General features: G+C 45.4%; 1 protein-coding gene across 2 annotated transcripts in view; it reads left to right on the top strand.

Moving 5' to 3' along the window:
* ALDH18A1 (aldehyde dehydrogenase 18 family member A1) overlaps positions 1-16,970 on the top strand; it is a 284,510-nt gene that overhangs the window by 36,017 nt on the left and 231,523 nt on the right. For both annotated transcript variants that reach the window (XM_069239691.1, XM_069239692.1), the window contains exons 4-5: positions 1,046-1,195; positions 10,771-10,875. In XM_069239691.1, coding sequence (XP_069095792.1) covers positions 1,046-1,195; positions 10,771-10,875 — 255 coding nt within the window. The remainder of the gene's footprint in view (positions 1-1,045; positions 1,196-10,770; positions 10,876-16,970) is intronic.

Below are 16,970 nucleotides of genomic sequence, written 5' to 3' on the forward strand. Positions count from 1 at the left end.
TTACCAGAGGGTGAGCACAGTGGTCCAGGAGGGGTCCACTACCAGTTCTCAATGACCCTTTTTCAAAACTTGAAACTCTTTTTGCCTTATACAGCTCACTGCTTTTAAAATATCAGTTTCTAAATGTAAAGGCAGTCATGATGGTCTGCTCTCTGCCATCACCGTCTTTGCAGCCAATCAAAGGGAGTTGCAATTTGCGATCTGGACAACAAATATTCATTAGGCAAGTTCTTCTGTACCTCCCTCCAAAATAGTATTGTACAAACCAACCTATTAGTACATAGGTCAGTTCATAAAAGAAGTTGGTGGACACGGAAAGTTGATATGCAAATTGTGACCACTTTTTGTGACCACAGTTTTAGTACAAATGACCCAAGTAATACCAAACATATGGTCTAATTATCTTCTAATGTGTCAGACTGGCGGTGTTGCCTGTACTGAATCACCATGAATGTAATTGTATTGAAGTAATCTATTGGATGGCTTTAACCAGAAGCAATACATCATGTATTGGTGCACTGATTTTTCAGCCATGCTGACTTGTTTGTTTTGTGGTTTGGAAATGTTTAGTAACCGGGTACTGAAATACAAAGTTATCCATGCATAGAACCGGGTGGGAATGAAATAAACCCTTATCTGTGTTTTCTGAATGTGTCTGGTCTAAATTGGATTATAACGGGGTGGCATATAGCTGTGATCATTTTACTACAATAAAACAGTTGTGATTTGAATTGATGTGCAGTGTCGACTGGGGCTTTGTTCTTGGAGCCAAAGGCAGCTATTTTTGTACCACTCACATGATGTATTTTATCCAGAAATGTGCAGAGAACAAAAGAATGTTGTTTGTTTTGCACTTCTATCACTAAATCCTAAAATGTCCTTTGTGCAATATGAAATGTGCACAAATTGAAACTTGCATTTTTTTCTATGCAAGTGCCATTCTTATTTTAAGGTCTACAACAATGGAAACGGGACGAGGTTTAAAGTAAGGGTACTAAACATCTACTTTGGTGACATGTGTATGTGTTTCAATCTAATTTTACAGGTGTCCATGCTACAAAACCAGGGGCGAGAAATGATGATTGTAACCAGTGGTGCTGTGGCATTTGGTAAACAGCGTTTGCGTCACGAAATCCTCCTGTCTCAGAGTGTGAGACAGGCTCTGCATTCTGGCCAAAATCAGCTCAAAGATATGGTAAGAGACCGTTTAAGTGAGCATACTCTGTGTTTTTCTTTTTAGTGACCATATATTGCTTCAGCCTTGCTTCTCTAGGGATATAACAACAGCTTCTGAAGTATTGAGGAGGGAATGTTAACGTGTTTGTGAGATATAGATATATATTTTGAGTTTTGCATTAAATGATAGGTTCCAGTTGGTGCTCGGTCCTTTTAGAGGAAGTTTCATGGAATTAGATCGCCTAGCTGAAGATGTTTTAATCAAAGAGCTGTCCACATGAATTGAATGGAAATGACAGGAAACAATGATTCTCTGTTTCGTGTACTTTTAGCTAATTTCTAATAAACAAGTGTGCTGATACATGTGTGATTTTTGGGGTACTCTACTAAGACAAATAGTCTTTTATCGTATACTAGTAGGTGTTTTTGGTGCCCATAAGGGCTGTGTATTGGGCAAATTATCTCTGCTATTGCAGGGCCAAATTACATTTTGAAACTCCATATTTAAGGCCTTGCTGTGGAGTTTTATTATTCCAACGCAAGCCAGCCATGTTGACATTCTAGTATATTATTGGACCTCTGATAATGGGGTGCACTTTAATTGTAATTAAGACACCTTTTAATTTCAAGATTGACTACAGTTGAGCACCATTTTAGTCACACTGATTCAGAATGGGTACTGTGGACCATTTGGGCAAATCAGTGGATCCTCCGGATGAAGATCATTGTATGTCAAGGACAGAGGCAGCAGTCACTTTCCAAACAGTAGGTTTTTTTTTAAGCAGATTAGAATGATTTGATGTTTAAATATTGGATGTAAGAATTGACAAGCAATGTTTTCCTTTGTCCATTTATTCAAGAACATAATTTCTAATTCTTTTCTGAAGTGCTGCTGATCGAGAGCTATAAGAGATGGGATCCAATGTCATGGTAGTTTATAGTTTAATTCTTTGATTATTCTTTTTTGAGCTCTGCTAAATGTGTCCAGCTGCATAATTATATTTTAAAGGTCGGTTTACCACTTTTAAGTGCGTCCTTAATGCTTCCCAGTTGCAAATGCAACTTTTCTTTAGCCTTCATTCTGTTTTATTTAGTGTTATACTATAGAAACTGACAACCAAAGTGATGTGCCGGCCGAGGCTCTGCAGTACTGAGTTTAATAGACTGTTCAATATCTGCCTCCTTCTTTTCCTTTACAAATTATTTTTAGTCGCACCCAGTAGATTCGTCTTAGCTCCCAGACAGTGCAGGTAGTCATGCTTACCGTTTGGAGCAGAGAAAGTTAACAGGTGTCTTGTTAACCACTCCCATACATCCCTAGAAGCAGTCCATGCTTTTGAACCTGGGACAGTCATTTAGATTATTGTATTCCTTTTGCGAGAGAGAAAATGAATATATATACACACGCACCCTCCTAGTACACTTATTGTGACAATGGAGGAAACCAAACCTCTAATTATTTAGCAAAATTGCCAATATTTCTGTTCTTGTCCTATGAAGTGTCTGCTACTAATGCTAATTGTTAGAAGCTCAAATGTTTGCCCTCATGAGAGGTGAAATATAGATATTCGATGCCTGATGCAAAAGGGTACAGCTCATAGTCTGTGGCATGCCATTAGGCTGGGTATTCTTGGAGCAGCAATCCTCCCTTGAGTGTATTGATGCCCATTCTGCTTGAGATAGAGCATGGTGTCCTATTTGGATAAGTTACTTACCTGTAAATCCTAGTTCTCTTCCAGGGGTATCCTCATCAAAGTCATAATCATTGAATATTCCCGCCCTTGTGCGGGGACCTCGGAGCATATATCAAATATACACATATTATACATGTGTAATAAATAATCATGCAGGCTATCATGTTAAAAACAGGCTAAAAATGCTTTATTTCTATGAAGTTTTTTTTATTTTATTTTTTATATTAAATACTACAATAGAGCATAAATATGTGCCCAAGCTCCTAAAACTAGGATTAGTGAAGTGAGCAGTAGCAAACTCTAGAGAAGAAATAGAAAAAACTGCATTGAAAAACACTGAAGCATTCTTAGCCAATAGGCTGCATGCAGGTTAACACAGGAGAACCATAAAAACTTTGGCACCGTGCCTTTAAGACCCTGAGCACCTCCAGTATCCCACCATGCCTCAGGGGTGAAGGAAAGGTGACAGTTGGTTCACAGTTAGGTCAGTTCTTTTTACGGTGACAATTTTCATAACTGATTCAAAACACAGTCTGTCCTGCACTTCTAGGAGACGTGCGTCCGGGGAGGAGGGTGGGTTGTTTATGACTTTGATGAGGATACCCCTGGAAGAGAACCAGGATTTACAGGTAAGTAACTTATCCTTCTCTTCCAGGGGATCCTCATCAATAGTCACAAACATTGAATAGATTAGCAAGCCCATCCCTAAACCCAGCGGACTGTCCGAAAGAAGTGCAGGAATAGATAGGTATTACGCAAATAGATTTCTTAGAGAGGCCTGCCCCACTTGGGCATCCGCTCTTGCATCTGAGTCTAAACAATAATGTCTTGTAAACGTATGGACAGACTTCCATGTAGCAGCCTTATAAATCTCAGATATTGGAACATTGTTAAGGAGAGCAGCAGTAGCCGCTTTACCCCTTGTGGAATGCGCTTTAGGCCGCGCTAGCAATTGTCTATTGGCTAGCTGATAAGTATTAACAATGCAAGAAACTATCCATCTTGATATTGTACGTTTAGATGCTGCCTCTCCTGTCCTTAAATGACCATAGTTTACAAACAAACGGTTAGAGTGTCTAATCGACTTCGTCTTGTCCAGATAAAATTTTAGCACTCTTTTCAAGTCTAATGAGTGCAATGCTTTAACTGCCGGAGTCTCCGGATTGGGAAAGAACGTCGGTAAAGTTATGGTCTGATTAATATGGAATTCTGACACCACCTTCGGAAGGAAAGATGGGTGAGTTCGTAGAACCACTCTATTGTCATGAAAAACCGTGTACGGTTCTTTTGCAGACAAGGCCTGGATTTCACTGACCCTCCTCGCTGAAGTAATGGCCACTAGAAAAGCCGCCTTCCACGTAAGGTGTTGTAAAGAGGCCTTATGGATAGGCTCGAAAGGAGGGCCCATAAGTTTTGCCAGGACTATGTTCAGTTCCCACGGAGGAGAAGGCCTCCGAATTGGCGGAAAAACTTTCTTCAAACCTTCTAAGAAATCCTTGACTACAGGTTTTGTAAAGCAGGATTCCTGAGAAGGCGATTTGCGATAGGCAGTAATAGCAGACAAATGTACCTTAATAGATGATACCTGCAGACCGGACTTCGCTAGATGAAGCAAATAGGATAGTATGACATCCTCCTGCGCCCGTATGGGACTATGACCTTGCTGACAGCACCATATGTAGAATATCTTCCACTTAAAAGCATAGGAACGCCGCGTGGAAGGTCGTTTGGACTCTTTCAAGATGCTCATGCACTCCTGTGAGAGCCCTAGGTGCCCATACTGCAGGAATTCAGGAGCCATGCTGTTAAGCTCAGACAGGGTAGGTTGGGATGTAGAATCCTGCCCTCCATTCTGCTCAGAAGATCCGGTCTGCACGGCAGCCTCCCGTGAGGTTCTTCCGACAGGTTGAGGAGATCCGTGTACCAGAATTGTCGGGGCCATTGCAGCGCTATAAGAATCATTCTGGTCCTGGATCTGTAAAGTTTGCTGATCACTGCCGGAATGAGGGGAATCGGCGGAAAGGCGGAAAGAAATATCCCTGACCAGTCGATCAACAGGGCATTCCCTCGAGATCCCGGACGGTAGAACCTGGATGCGAAGTCTGGGCATTTCTTGTTTACTTCGTCTGCGAAGAGGTCCAGTTGAGGCCGACCCCATTGCGCGAAGATGTATTCTGCGACTTCGCCGTGCAGGACCCAATCGTGATCGTCCTCCAGGTGTCTGCTTAGAAAGTCTGCTTCCACGTTCTGCTGACCTGGCAGGTGAACTGCTGTAATTGACATTCCTCTGGCCAGGAGCCAATGCCATATCGCTTGGGACTCTCGTGATAGGGACCTCGTTCCCCCCCTGTTTGTTCAAGTAATACATCGTGGTTGTATTGTCCGTCTGTATCAAGAGAGTTTTCCCCTGAATTAGCGGTATGAAAGACTTGAGAGCGAGATGGACCGCTCTGAGTTCTAGCAGATTGATGTGGTACTGCTTTTCCTTGTCTGACCACAGACCCTGCGCTTGAAAAGGACCCAGATGAGCCCCCCCATCCCTGAAGAGATGCATCCGTTACTAGGGTGTCGGATGGAAGCACCTGGTGAAACGGAGCACCCACTGACAGGTGAGGTCTGTGCATCCACCATCTCAATGACTGAAGTGCTACCTCCGGTAGCCGCACCGTGTCCTCCCAGCGACCTGTTCTTTGGCTCCAGTTGGTCTCCAATGCCTCTTGGAGGGGTCTCATGTGGAGTCTGGCATTTGGGACAGTAAAAATGCACGATGCCATGGAGCCTAGTAGTGATGTCACCTGACGTGCCGTAGGTGCGCTGGTTCTCAACAAGTCCTGGCACTTCTTGTTTATTGAGGATAGTCGTTCCTCCGAAGGATACACTTTTTGTATTTCTGTGTTTATGATAGCTCCTAGGTAGTGAAGATTCTGCGTTGGAGTCAATGTTGACTTCTGGTAATTGACCTGAAGACCTAGGGCTTCGCAAACTCTTAGTACAATGTCCCGATGGCTTCTCACCTGCTCCGGAGAAGAAGCCTTTAGTAGCCAGTCGTCTAGGTATGAATATATGTATATCCTTTGTCTTCGGAGATGCACGCCACCACTGCCATACATTTCGAGAAAACTCTTGGGGCAGATTTCAGGCCAAAGGGTAGAACTCTGAACTGGTAATGCTGTAACGCTACTCGGAAGCGCAGGAATTTCCGATGCTTTGGAGCTATTGGGATGTGAAAGTACGCACCCTGCAGGTCGATGGAGCACATCCAGTCTCCCTGATGCAGTTGAGGGAAAATCTGGTGAAGCGCTAGCATTCTGAACCTCTGCTTCCTTATGTATTTGTTCAGCAGCTGTAGATCCAGAATTGTCCTGAAAACGCCCTCTCGACCCTTCTTTGCCACTAGAAAGTAACAGGAGTAGACCCCCTGTCCTCTTTGTGCAGGTGGAACCTTTTCTATGGCGTTCTTTCTCAGGAGGGCGAGAGCCTCCTTGCGTAGCAAGCTGAGATGAGATGGATTGTCTTTGGTTGGTGGCAAGCGTGGTGGAGGCTGTTTGAAAAGAAGAGAATAGCCATGTTCGACAATATTGAGCACCCATTTGTCTCTTGTGATAGAGTGCCACTCGTGAAGATAAGCCGTAATACTTCCCCCCCCACCAGAGTGGTGTACAGTGTCGAGGGAAGCGAGATTTCATTGCTTGGTGGGTGCTTTCGGAGTGGACTGTTGAGGTCTGCTTGACCCTCGCTCCCTTGTGTTTCTTCGTTGAAAAAGAGGGCGTCCCTGTCGCTGCTGTGACCTTTGCGACCAATGAGGGGTTTGAACCCTCTGCTGGAAAGGGCGCCTATCATACGGCCTGTACCTCCGCCTGAAATCCTTCTTTCTTTCGAGGCCCACCGCCTTCAAGGTATCCACCTCGGTCTTCATGCGGGCCATCTCTTCGTCTGCATGGGCACCGAATAGAGAGTTCCTGGCAAATGGGAGATTCAGGATGCGTTGTTGTGCTTCCTGTTTCAAGCCTGTGAGCCTCAGCCAGGAAGATCTCCTCGCACAGATACCATGTGCGTACCCATGAGCAGCCAAATCCGCCCCATCCGCTGCCGCGCTGATAACCTGGTTGGATACCAGGCATCCTTCTTGTAGTATCTCCTGGAAATCTTGCCTGTCTTCTCTGGGCAATTTTTCTGTAAATCTACTGAGGGAATCCCACAGAGAACGATCGTACCTGCCCAGGAGCGCAGACGCACTGGAGACCTTCATTGCTGAAGCCGCCGTCCCGCATATCTTTCTCCCTAGAGATTCTAAATGCCTGCTCTCTTTATCCGGGGGTACCGTGGATGAAGAAGCCACCGAGTGGGTCTTTCGGGCGGCAGCTATGATCACCGAGTCCGGTGGCGGATCTTTTCTAAGGAATAAAGGGTCTTGTTCTGGAGCCTTGTATTTCTTGAGAATCCTAGCCGGTGCAGACTTAAGCGAGGCTGGGGCCAGAAAAGTGTCCATAGTTGGCTGCAGCAAGCCAGGCACCAGAGGCAGCAACTTTTTCGACGCTGATCTCTGTTGTAGAGTCTCAAAGATGATCGATGAGGAGGTAGATGGTTCTGGAACCTCTATGTTGAGTTTCTGCGCTCCTCTTAGCAACACCTCGTTGAATGTGGTAATATCATCCACCGGTGAGACTCTAGCAGGTGGTGAATCTGTAAGTGTGGGTGAGTAACACCCGACAGAAGAACCTGATGAAGACCAAGAGGGTGATCTTCTTCTTGACCGCGACCTGGATCTCCGTTGAGAGCGAGATCTGCTGCGAGACGCTGTAGCAGAGCGTCTAGGCCTCACGGTCGGTTGGCGAGGAGCTGAACGAGCCCGTTCTTCCCTGGCTGTCGGTGATGGCGTTCTTGGCAGGGAGGCAGTAGGTGAATACATTCGCGAATACTGCGAATCTGGGGATGCCTCTGGTCTGTTGAGGCTCTCCAGCCATCTCGGAGATAGATTGATGGGCGAGACATGCCCAGATGATGCCGCTCTAGACCGACAAGAGCCGCTCGGTATGGAGACCACTGGAGATGGTGCCTTGTCTGGCGTGGGGCGATGTTCTGCTCCCTGTGGGACAGGTAAAACCTGCATCGACGTCGATGGCTGTTTCGACGTCGAGGGGCGCCCAGCCGTTTGTTCCTGTCTCGCCGTTGAGTGCCTTGACGTCGAACGATGTTCCTTGGTCCTCGACCTGCTCGCCGTCGTGTGCCTCGACGTGGAGCGATGGGAGGTTGACGGCGGATGTTTCTCGTGCCGTCGTGGTGATGACGACGCCGTGTGTCCTGACGTCGGGGGGCGCACAGCCTATGGCGGCGACCGGGCATGCCGGCGATGGCTCGACGTCGATCGGCGGGCTGCCGTCGACGGAGACCTGCCCCTGCTCTGATGTTCCCTCGACGCCGTTCCCTTCGACGTCGGGTGTGTCGCCGTCGACGGCGATCTATGCCGGTGAGACGGTGGTAGCGACGACGTCGACGGTGAACAAACGGGTACTTTCCTACCTGTCGACGTCGACCGGGCCATTCTCTCCTGAGAATGGCCTTCTGGATGTCTGGGAAGTGAGGAGGACGATGTTCTTTTCCTCTCCTGAAGCCGGATCTTCTCTCTGTCTTTCAGAGTCCTCCTAGACATGTTCTTGCAGTACTTACAAGTGTCAGGGCAGTGACTCTGAGGCAGGCACACTATGCACAGAGAGTGGGGATCTGACTGGGCCTTCTTCTTCCCACAAGCAGGGCATTTGACAAAAAGAGAAGGCATTTTTCTGTCAGAAAAAACCTTCCTAGCTCAGACAAAGATGTTATTTGTCGAGTGAAAAATGAAAAAACGCTTTTTTAAATAATTTTTCTGAGAAAAACTCAGAAAAACTGAGAGCTCAATGCTCCAGGATCCTCTCAGAAGAAGCTGGAAAAAAGAACTGACCTAACTGTGAACCAACTGTCACCTTTCCTTCACCCCTGAGGCATGGTGGGATACTGGAGGTGCTCAGGGTCTTAAAGGCACGGTGCCAAAGTTTTTATGGTTCTCCTGTGTTAACCTGCATGCAGCCTATTGGCTAAGAATGCTTCAGTGTTTTTCAATGCAGTTTTTTCTATTTCTTCTCTAGAGTTTGCTACTGCTCACTTCACTAATCCTAGTTTTAGGAGCTTGGGCACATATTTATGCTCTATTGTAGTATTTAATATAAAAAAAAATTAAAAAAAATTCATAGAAATAAAGCATTTTTAGCCTGTTTTTAACATGATAGCCTGCATGATTATTTATTACACATGTATAATATGTGTATATTTGATATATGCTCCGGGGTCCCCGCACAAGGGCGGGAATATTCAATGTTTATGACTTTGATGAGGATCCCCTGGAAGAGAAGTAGTCTTTAAACATCAAGTCCTTGAGGAAGTGTCCTCGTACTGACCTATCATGAGAAGCATACATCCTTACACATCTCAATATATGTAGAACAGAAGTGTACTTCAATAGAAACTTGTATTGCATGAATTATAGGTATATATGAACAAAAGACACACTGTCATGCTTTGCAAACCTAATGGATAGATATATGTGCACAAAGGTAGTTATGGGCCAAAGTTCATAGGTCACAGTGTGTTATATTGTGCACAGACACAATGCATCCACTGGGGATGCTTCACAACACATGCAACTGAGACCTGTTTTTGAAGAGTTGTTTAGGGTAATCTTCTACAGTCTGAGATGAAGTCTGGACATGGTGGACCATTGGTTTCTGTTGAAGAGACTTATTGACTGGCACATGGCAGAAATGCTGCCCTTGACTCGTTACCACTTGGCACCAAGGTTCAGTGTCTTGGCTTATTTGTTCCTTTTTTGCAGTTATAGATTATATGGCACACCCATTCTTGGGCTGTGACATGTCTCAAAACACTTTTATAGCTTTTTTTTATGCTTGGTACTTTATCTTTGTTGATAGCAGGGGCCCCTATGGCCTACTGCGAAGATTGAATGTTCTCTGCTGCCTTCAGAGAGCTTCAACCTTTCTATAGTTTGTTTATGCCTAGCCAGTCAGTGGGCAGGGTTGGCAACAAAGGAATACATTGAATCTGCTGATGCCCCAGTTTATTAGTAGTCCAGGGTGCAAGAAGGTCTGTTTTTTTTCTTTTGGGTTTGAGCCTGTGTTGAGTTATCCACGTTGCATAAATGGCTTACCACTTGAAAGGGGTCCCAATAAGGCCCAGTGGTATTTGAGGGTTCAAAATGCAAGTTCACATTTGGTTTGGTCGCCAACATAATGGGTCTTTGCAGGCCAAGTGAGTGTAGTCTGATGTAAGCATGCTAGGGCTTTTGTGATCATCTGTGGAAGGGGGAAGCCTTAGGCTTGCAGAGGCATAAATGGGCATATACATATAAATGTGTTGTGCTATCATATAGCACATACTTTGGAATTAACATCCTGGTGACGCAGTTCTTAATTTTCCAGTCCAGTGTTAGGCAGCATTTGCAACAGTGAGATTACAGTAATCAGCAAACAGTGCAACAAGTCCTGGTTAACTGTTTAACAGTTACAGGAGAAGTTACAAGGAGCAAGGCAAAGGAGGGGAAAGACCATAAAAATCTTACGGTTTGTATTCTCACCTCTGGCGACTCCTCTTTCGGATACTCTTGTACTGTTTGACAAAGGTGTCACAGTGAGTTAGGAGATTAAATGTACATGATCTATTGGGCTATGAGTTGCTATGGGAATATGTTCACAAACAAACTACAGGTTTTTGTTGCTGTGCAAACCAGGTGAAAAGCAGTGTTTTTTTTATTTTTATAAGGCGGTGGTGGTAAAATAATTGAATACAAAAAGAAAGACCTGAAAAGAATGGCTGATGACATGGTAATGTGTTTTTGTTCTTTTTGGTTCAGGCTATACCAGTTTTGGAAGCACGAGCCTGTGCAGCAGCAGGGCAGAGTGGGCTGATGGCTTTATATGAGGCTATGTTTACTCAGTACAGCATTTGTGCTGCACAGGTAGGAAAATATATTTGTTCTTTTGTTTTTAAATTACTGTTCTGATTGCTCATTTTGTGTTGTCTACTGCACTTATCTTTCCACAATAGTCATTGCAATATCAAGACTGGTATTTATCTATTCCTTTACTGCTGTGTGGGGTCACTGAATTAACCTTACTATCACCCCTTCAGACAGACCTTCAGATCTTGAAATGCAGAAAGGTCATGATGGTGAAATTAAAACTGTCTGATGCGTTGTAGTACAGATGAATCCGCTCCTTTCGCAAACAAACCCTCCACAACCATCAACCTTTTCTACATATGAGCCTCATGATGGCAATATGCAGCGAGAACAAGGGCCAAGGGAAAGGAACCAAGAGGTTGTTGCACACTGAGAAGGGATAGCGAGGGACACAGGCTGGAACTGGTTCCCTCTGCCTATTCCAAATGGCACAAAATGCAGCTTCAGTGTGGGCCCTTGGAGGACCATGATGAGATCAGTCCATGAGGAGACACATGAGACGAAAGCCAAGGAAGACATCAACATGCAAGGGAGAATCTGTCCACGGTGATGATTAGTTTGACCACTGGTTCGACTTTTATTCTTCATGGCGGCAAATTTAGTACCATTTTCATATTAAGGAGTAAGTCACCAAAGGTTTCAGCTTTTTGTGAGAAGTGTTGATTTGTCCACATTCTATGAGAAATGGACTACCATCTACTGTACATTAAAATGATATTGCAAGTTACATCTGAGTTCTGTGACCTAGTAAAGGAACTCCCTCCCTTTGGTCTTGTTCCATCCTAAGGTAATTGAACACTTCCAGTATCTAATGTATGACGGGCTATTTTATCCCTTATGTAATTGTTACTATCAATTCAATTTCAAAAGCCTGCTTTCTGCTATACAACGTAAGACTGCTGGTCTTGAACAGGGAAGTGAAGTACAAAGGTGTCTCCTTATTTTTGTTTTGTTTTTGTCATGATAGTTTCCAGTTAAAACTGTGAAGTTGTCTGGTTTACCATTGTCCATGTATGGGTTATTGGGTTATCTTCGTTTAGTATACAAAAAAGTGATGGATGGAATGCTTGAATAAATCTCAGCCACTGCTAATTACTTGCGTCCCCATCCTAGTCCACTGTTATTTTGCACACCATCTCACTTCAATTTAGAGCCAGCCAAATGCGAATCAGTCTGGACCCTGCTCAAATAGTCTAGCTGTGGTCTATTCTGAGGTTGCATAGTGGTCAAAAACAAATGATGGACTGAGATGTGGCCCACAGTAATTACCAGTGGCTGATGTTAATTCAAGCATCTCACCAATCACTTTGTTTACTTCAACCTGGAAAATGTAAGCAGTGTGACTTTATCTTTGCAGGGCTGAACTGTCCATAATTGCTTTGCAAAAGAGAACAGTGTGTTCGATGGCATCTGTCGCTGTAGATACGCATGTTTTGCAATAGCTCGCCATCTGGTGTTGGGCCGGAGTGTTACAAGTTGTTTTTCTTCGAAGAAGTCTTTAGAGTCACGGGACCGAGTGACTCCTCCTTTTGTCTCCATTGCGCATGGGCGTCGACTCCGTCTTCGATTGTTTTTTTTCCGCCATCGGGTTCGGATGTGTTCCTGTCGCTCCGAGTTTCGGAACGGAAAGATAGCTAATTTCGGAAGATTTTCGTCTGTATTGTTGCGTTCGGGATCGGCGTAGTTAGATTCAACACCGCGTCGAAAGATCGAAGAGCTCCGGTGCCCTTCGGGGGTAGTTTTTTCGATCCCCCGTCGGGGCCTGGTCGGCCCGACCGCGTGCTGAAGAACACCGATGGAACGGACCCCGTTCCGTTTCTGCCCCAAATGCCACAATAAATACCCCTATACAGACCAACACTTGGTCTGTAACCTGTGCCTGTCACCTGAGCACAGTGAAGACACCTGCGAGGCCTGTCGTGCGTTCCGGTCCCGAAAAACACTCCGAGACCGTCGAGCCAGAAGACTTCAGATGGCGTCCGTGCCGACAGCCCACTGAGAGTTCGAGGAACAAGAAGAGGAAGGTACCTTCTCGATCCAAGACTCAGACTCCGAAGGATTCGACGATACACAAACCGTGAGTAAGACGTCGAAAACCACTCAGAGGAAGATTTACAAGGCCCAGGGGACGCCACTGCCACCAGGCCATGGCTCCACCCATAAATTCGGTGACCGACCGTCGGCACCGAAAAAGGCCCAAACAGTGCCGAGATCGTCTGACTCCGGTCGAGACACCGGCACGCAGCCTTCTCGGGTCCGAGAAAGTGCTTGAGACAAGCATCGACACCGAGATGCCGGTGTAGACACGGCTCGACGCCGAGACAGCGGCCCCGAAGAAGATCGGCGCCGACAGGTTTCGGCCCTGAAAATGAAAAAAGTCACCTCGGAGCCGAAAAAGGACGCAGACAGGGTTTCGGCCCCGAAACAAACTGTAACCGACCCAGCTTCAGGCTCTTATACAGAAGAGCACTCGCTAACCTCCCAAATGCAAAAGCATAGGTTTGAGGAAGAGCTACAATCAACTGATGTGGACCATACGCAAAAGCGTATTTTCATACAGCAGGGGACAGGAAAAATAAGCACCCTTCCCCCTATTAGAAGAAAGAGAAGGTTGGAGTTCCAAACTGAACAGACACCACAACCAAAAGTGGTGAAAAGAGTTACCCCACCACCCTCTCCTCCGCCCGTGATTAACGTCTCACCAGCACAAACTCCATCACACTCCCCAGCTCACACCACCATGAGCCAGGGTGACCAAGATCAAGACGCATGGGACCTATACGACGCCCCAGTGTCAGATAACAGTCCGGAGGCATACCCTACGAAGCCATCTCCACCAGAGGACAGCACCGCGTATTCCCAAGTGGTGGCTAGAGCAGCACAATTTCCCAACGTAAGCCTCCACTCAGAACAGGTCGAGGATGATTTTTTATTCAACACACTCTCCTCCACCCACAGCTCATACCAAAGCCTGCCTATGCTCCCTGGTATGCTCCGGCACGCAAAAGAAATCTTTAAGGAGCCGGTCAAAAGTAGGGCAATCACACCAAGGGTGGAAAAAAAGTATAAGGCGCCTCCTACAGACCCGGTTTTCATCACTACACAGCTGCCACCAGACTCTGTCGTTGTAGGAGCAGCTAGGAAAAGGGCCAACTCCCACACATCTGGAGATGCACCACCCCCAGATAAAGAAAGCCGCAAGTTCGATGCAGCTGGTAAGAGAGTCGCAGCACAAGCTGCAAACCAGTGGCGCATCGCGAACTCCCAGGCACTACTTGCGCGCTATGACAGAGCCCATTGGGACGAGATGCAACATCTCATTGAACATCTGCCCAAGGACTTACAAAATAGGGCAAAACAAGTGGTTGAGGAGGGACAGACCATTTCCAACAACCAGATCCGCTCCTCCATGGACGCTGCAGATACAGCTGCACGGACAATTAATACATCTGTAACTATCAGAAGGCATGCATGGCTCCGAACGTCTGGATTTAAACCAGAGATTCAACAAGCAGTTCTCAATATGCCTTTTAACGAAAAAGAACTGTTCGGTCCAGAAGTGGACACAGCGATTGAGAAACTAAAAAAAGACACGGACACTGCCAAAGCCATGGGCGCACTCTACTCCCCGCAGAGCAGAGGGAATTACAGCACATTCCGTAAAACACCCTTTAGAGGGGGGTTTCGGGGTCAGAGCACACAGGCCAGCACCTCACAAGCAACACCGTCCAGTTACCAGGGACAGTATAGAGGAGGTTTTCGGGGACAATATAGAGGAGGGCAATTCCCTAGGAATAGAGGAAGATTTCAGAGCCCCAAAACCCCCTACTACTAAACAGTGACTCACATGTCACTCACCCCCTCCACACAACACCAGTGGGGGGCAGAATAAGTCATTATTACAGAGCATGGGAGGAAATCACTACAGACACTTGGGTTCTAGCAATTATCCAACATGGTTATTGCATAGAATTTCTACAATTCCCTCCAAACATACCACCAAAAGCACAAAATTTGACTAAACATCATTCCAATCTCCTGGAGATAGAAGTACAGGCACTATTGCAAAAGAATGCAATCGAATTAGTGCCAAACACACAAATAAACACAGGAGTCTACTCACTGTACTTTCTGATACCAAAGAAGGACAAAACGCTGAGACCTATCCTAGACCTCAGAGTAGTGAACACTTTCATCAAATCAGACCACTTTCACATGGTCACACTACAAGAAGTATTGCCATTGCTAAAACTACACGACTACATGGCAACTTTAGACCTCAAGGATGCTTATTTCCATATACCAATACACCCATCGCACAGGAAATACCTAAGGTTTGTATTCAAGGGAATACATTACCAATTCAAGGTACTGCCTTTCGGATTAACAACCGCACCAAGAGTCTTTACCAAATGTCTAGCGGTAGTCGCTGCACACATAAGAAGGCAGCAAATACATGTGTTCCCATATCTAGACGACTGGCTAATCAAGGCCCATTCGTTAATAGAGTGCTCAAATCACACAAATCATATCATACAAACCCTCTTCAAACTAGGGTTCACCGTCCACTTCACAAAATCCCAAATTCTGCCGCGCAAGGTACAACAATACCTAGGAGCCATAATAGACACATCAAAAGGAGTAGCCACTCCAAGTCCACAAAGAATTCAAAATTTCAACACCATCATACAACGCATGTATCCAACACAAAGGATACAAGCAAAGATGGTACTACAACTCCTAGGCATGATGTCTTCATGCATAGCCATTGTCCCAAACGCAAGACTGCACATGAGGCCCTTACAACAGTGCCTAGCATCACAGTGGTCTCAAGCACAGGGTCATCTTCTAGATCTGGTGTTAATAGACCGCCAAACTTACCTCTCGCTTCTGTGGTGGAACAACATAAATTTAAACAAAGGGCGGCCTTTCCAAGACCCAGTGCCACAATACGTAATAACTACAGATGCTTCCATGACCGGGTGGGGAGCACACCTCGATCAACACAGCATACAAGGACAATGGAACGTACATCAAACAAAACTGCATATAAATCACCTAGAACTTCTAGCAGTTTTTCAAGCACTAAAAGCTTTCCAACCAATAATAGTTCACAAATACATTCTCGTCAAAACAGACAACATGACAACAATGTATTATCTAAACAAGCAAGGGGGGGACGCACTCCACGCAGTTAAGCCTGCTAGCACAAAAGATTTGGCGTTGGGCAATTCACAACCAAATTCGCCTAATAGCACAATTTATACCAGGGATCCAAAATCAACTCGCAGACAATCTCTCTCGAGATCACCAACAGGTCCACGAATGGGAAATTCACCCCCAAATTCTGAACACTTATTTCAAACTCTGGGGAACACCTCAGATAGACTTGTTTGCGACAAAGGAGAACGCAAAATGCCAAAACTTCGCATCCAGATACCCACACAAACAGTCCCAAGGCAATGCCCTATGGATGAACTGGTCAGGGATATTTGCTTACGCTTTTCCTCCTCTCCCTCTCCTTCCTTACCTGGTAAACAAACTCAGTCAAAACAAACTCAAACTCATATTAATAGCACCAACTTGGGCAAGACAACCTTGGTACACAACGCTGCTAGACCTATCAGTAGTACCCTGCATCAAATTGCCCAACAGGCCAGATCTGTTGACACAACACAACCAAAAGATCAGTCACCCAGATCCAGCATCGCTGAATCTAGCAATCTGGCTCCTGAAATCCTAGAATTCGGGCACTTACAACTTATGGAAGTCATAAAACAAGCCAGAAGGCCATCCACCAGGCACTGCTATGCAAGTAAATGGAAGAGGTTTGTTTGCTACTGCCATATTAATCAAATACATCCATTACACACAACTCCAGAACATGTAGTGGGTTACTTGCTTCACTTACAAAAACCTAACCTGGCTTTCTCTTCCATTAAAATACACCTTGCAGCAATATCGGCATACCTGCAGACTACCTATTCAACTTCCCTATATAAGATACCAGTCATTAAAGCATTCATGGAGGGCCTTAGGAGAATTATACCTCCAAGAACACCACCAGTTCCTTCATGGAACCTAAATGTTGT

The sequence above is a fragment of the Pleurodeles waltl genome, chromosome 6 (genome assembly GCF_031143425.1).
Source record: "Pleurodeles waltl isolate 20211129_DDA chromosome 6, aPleWal1.hap1.20221129, whole genome shotgun sequence".
Classification (NCBI taxonomy): domain Eukaryota; kingdom Metazoa; phylum Chordata; class Amphibia; order Caudata; family Salamandridae; genus Pleurodeles; species Pleurodeles waltl.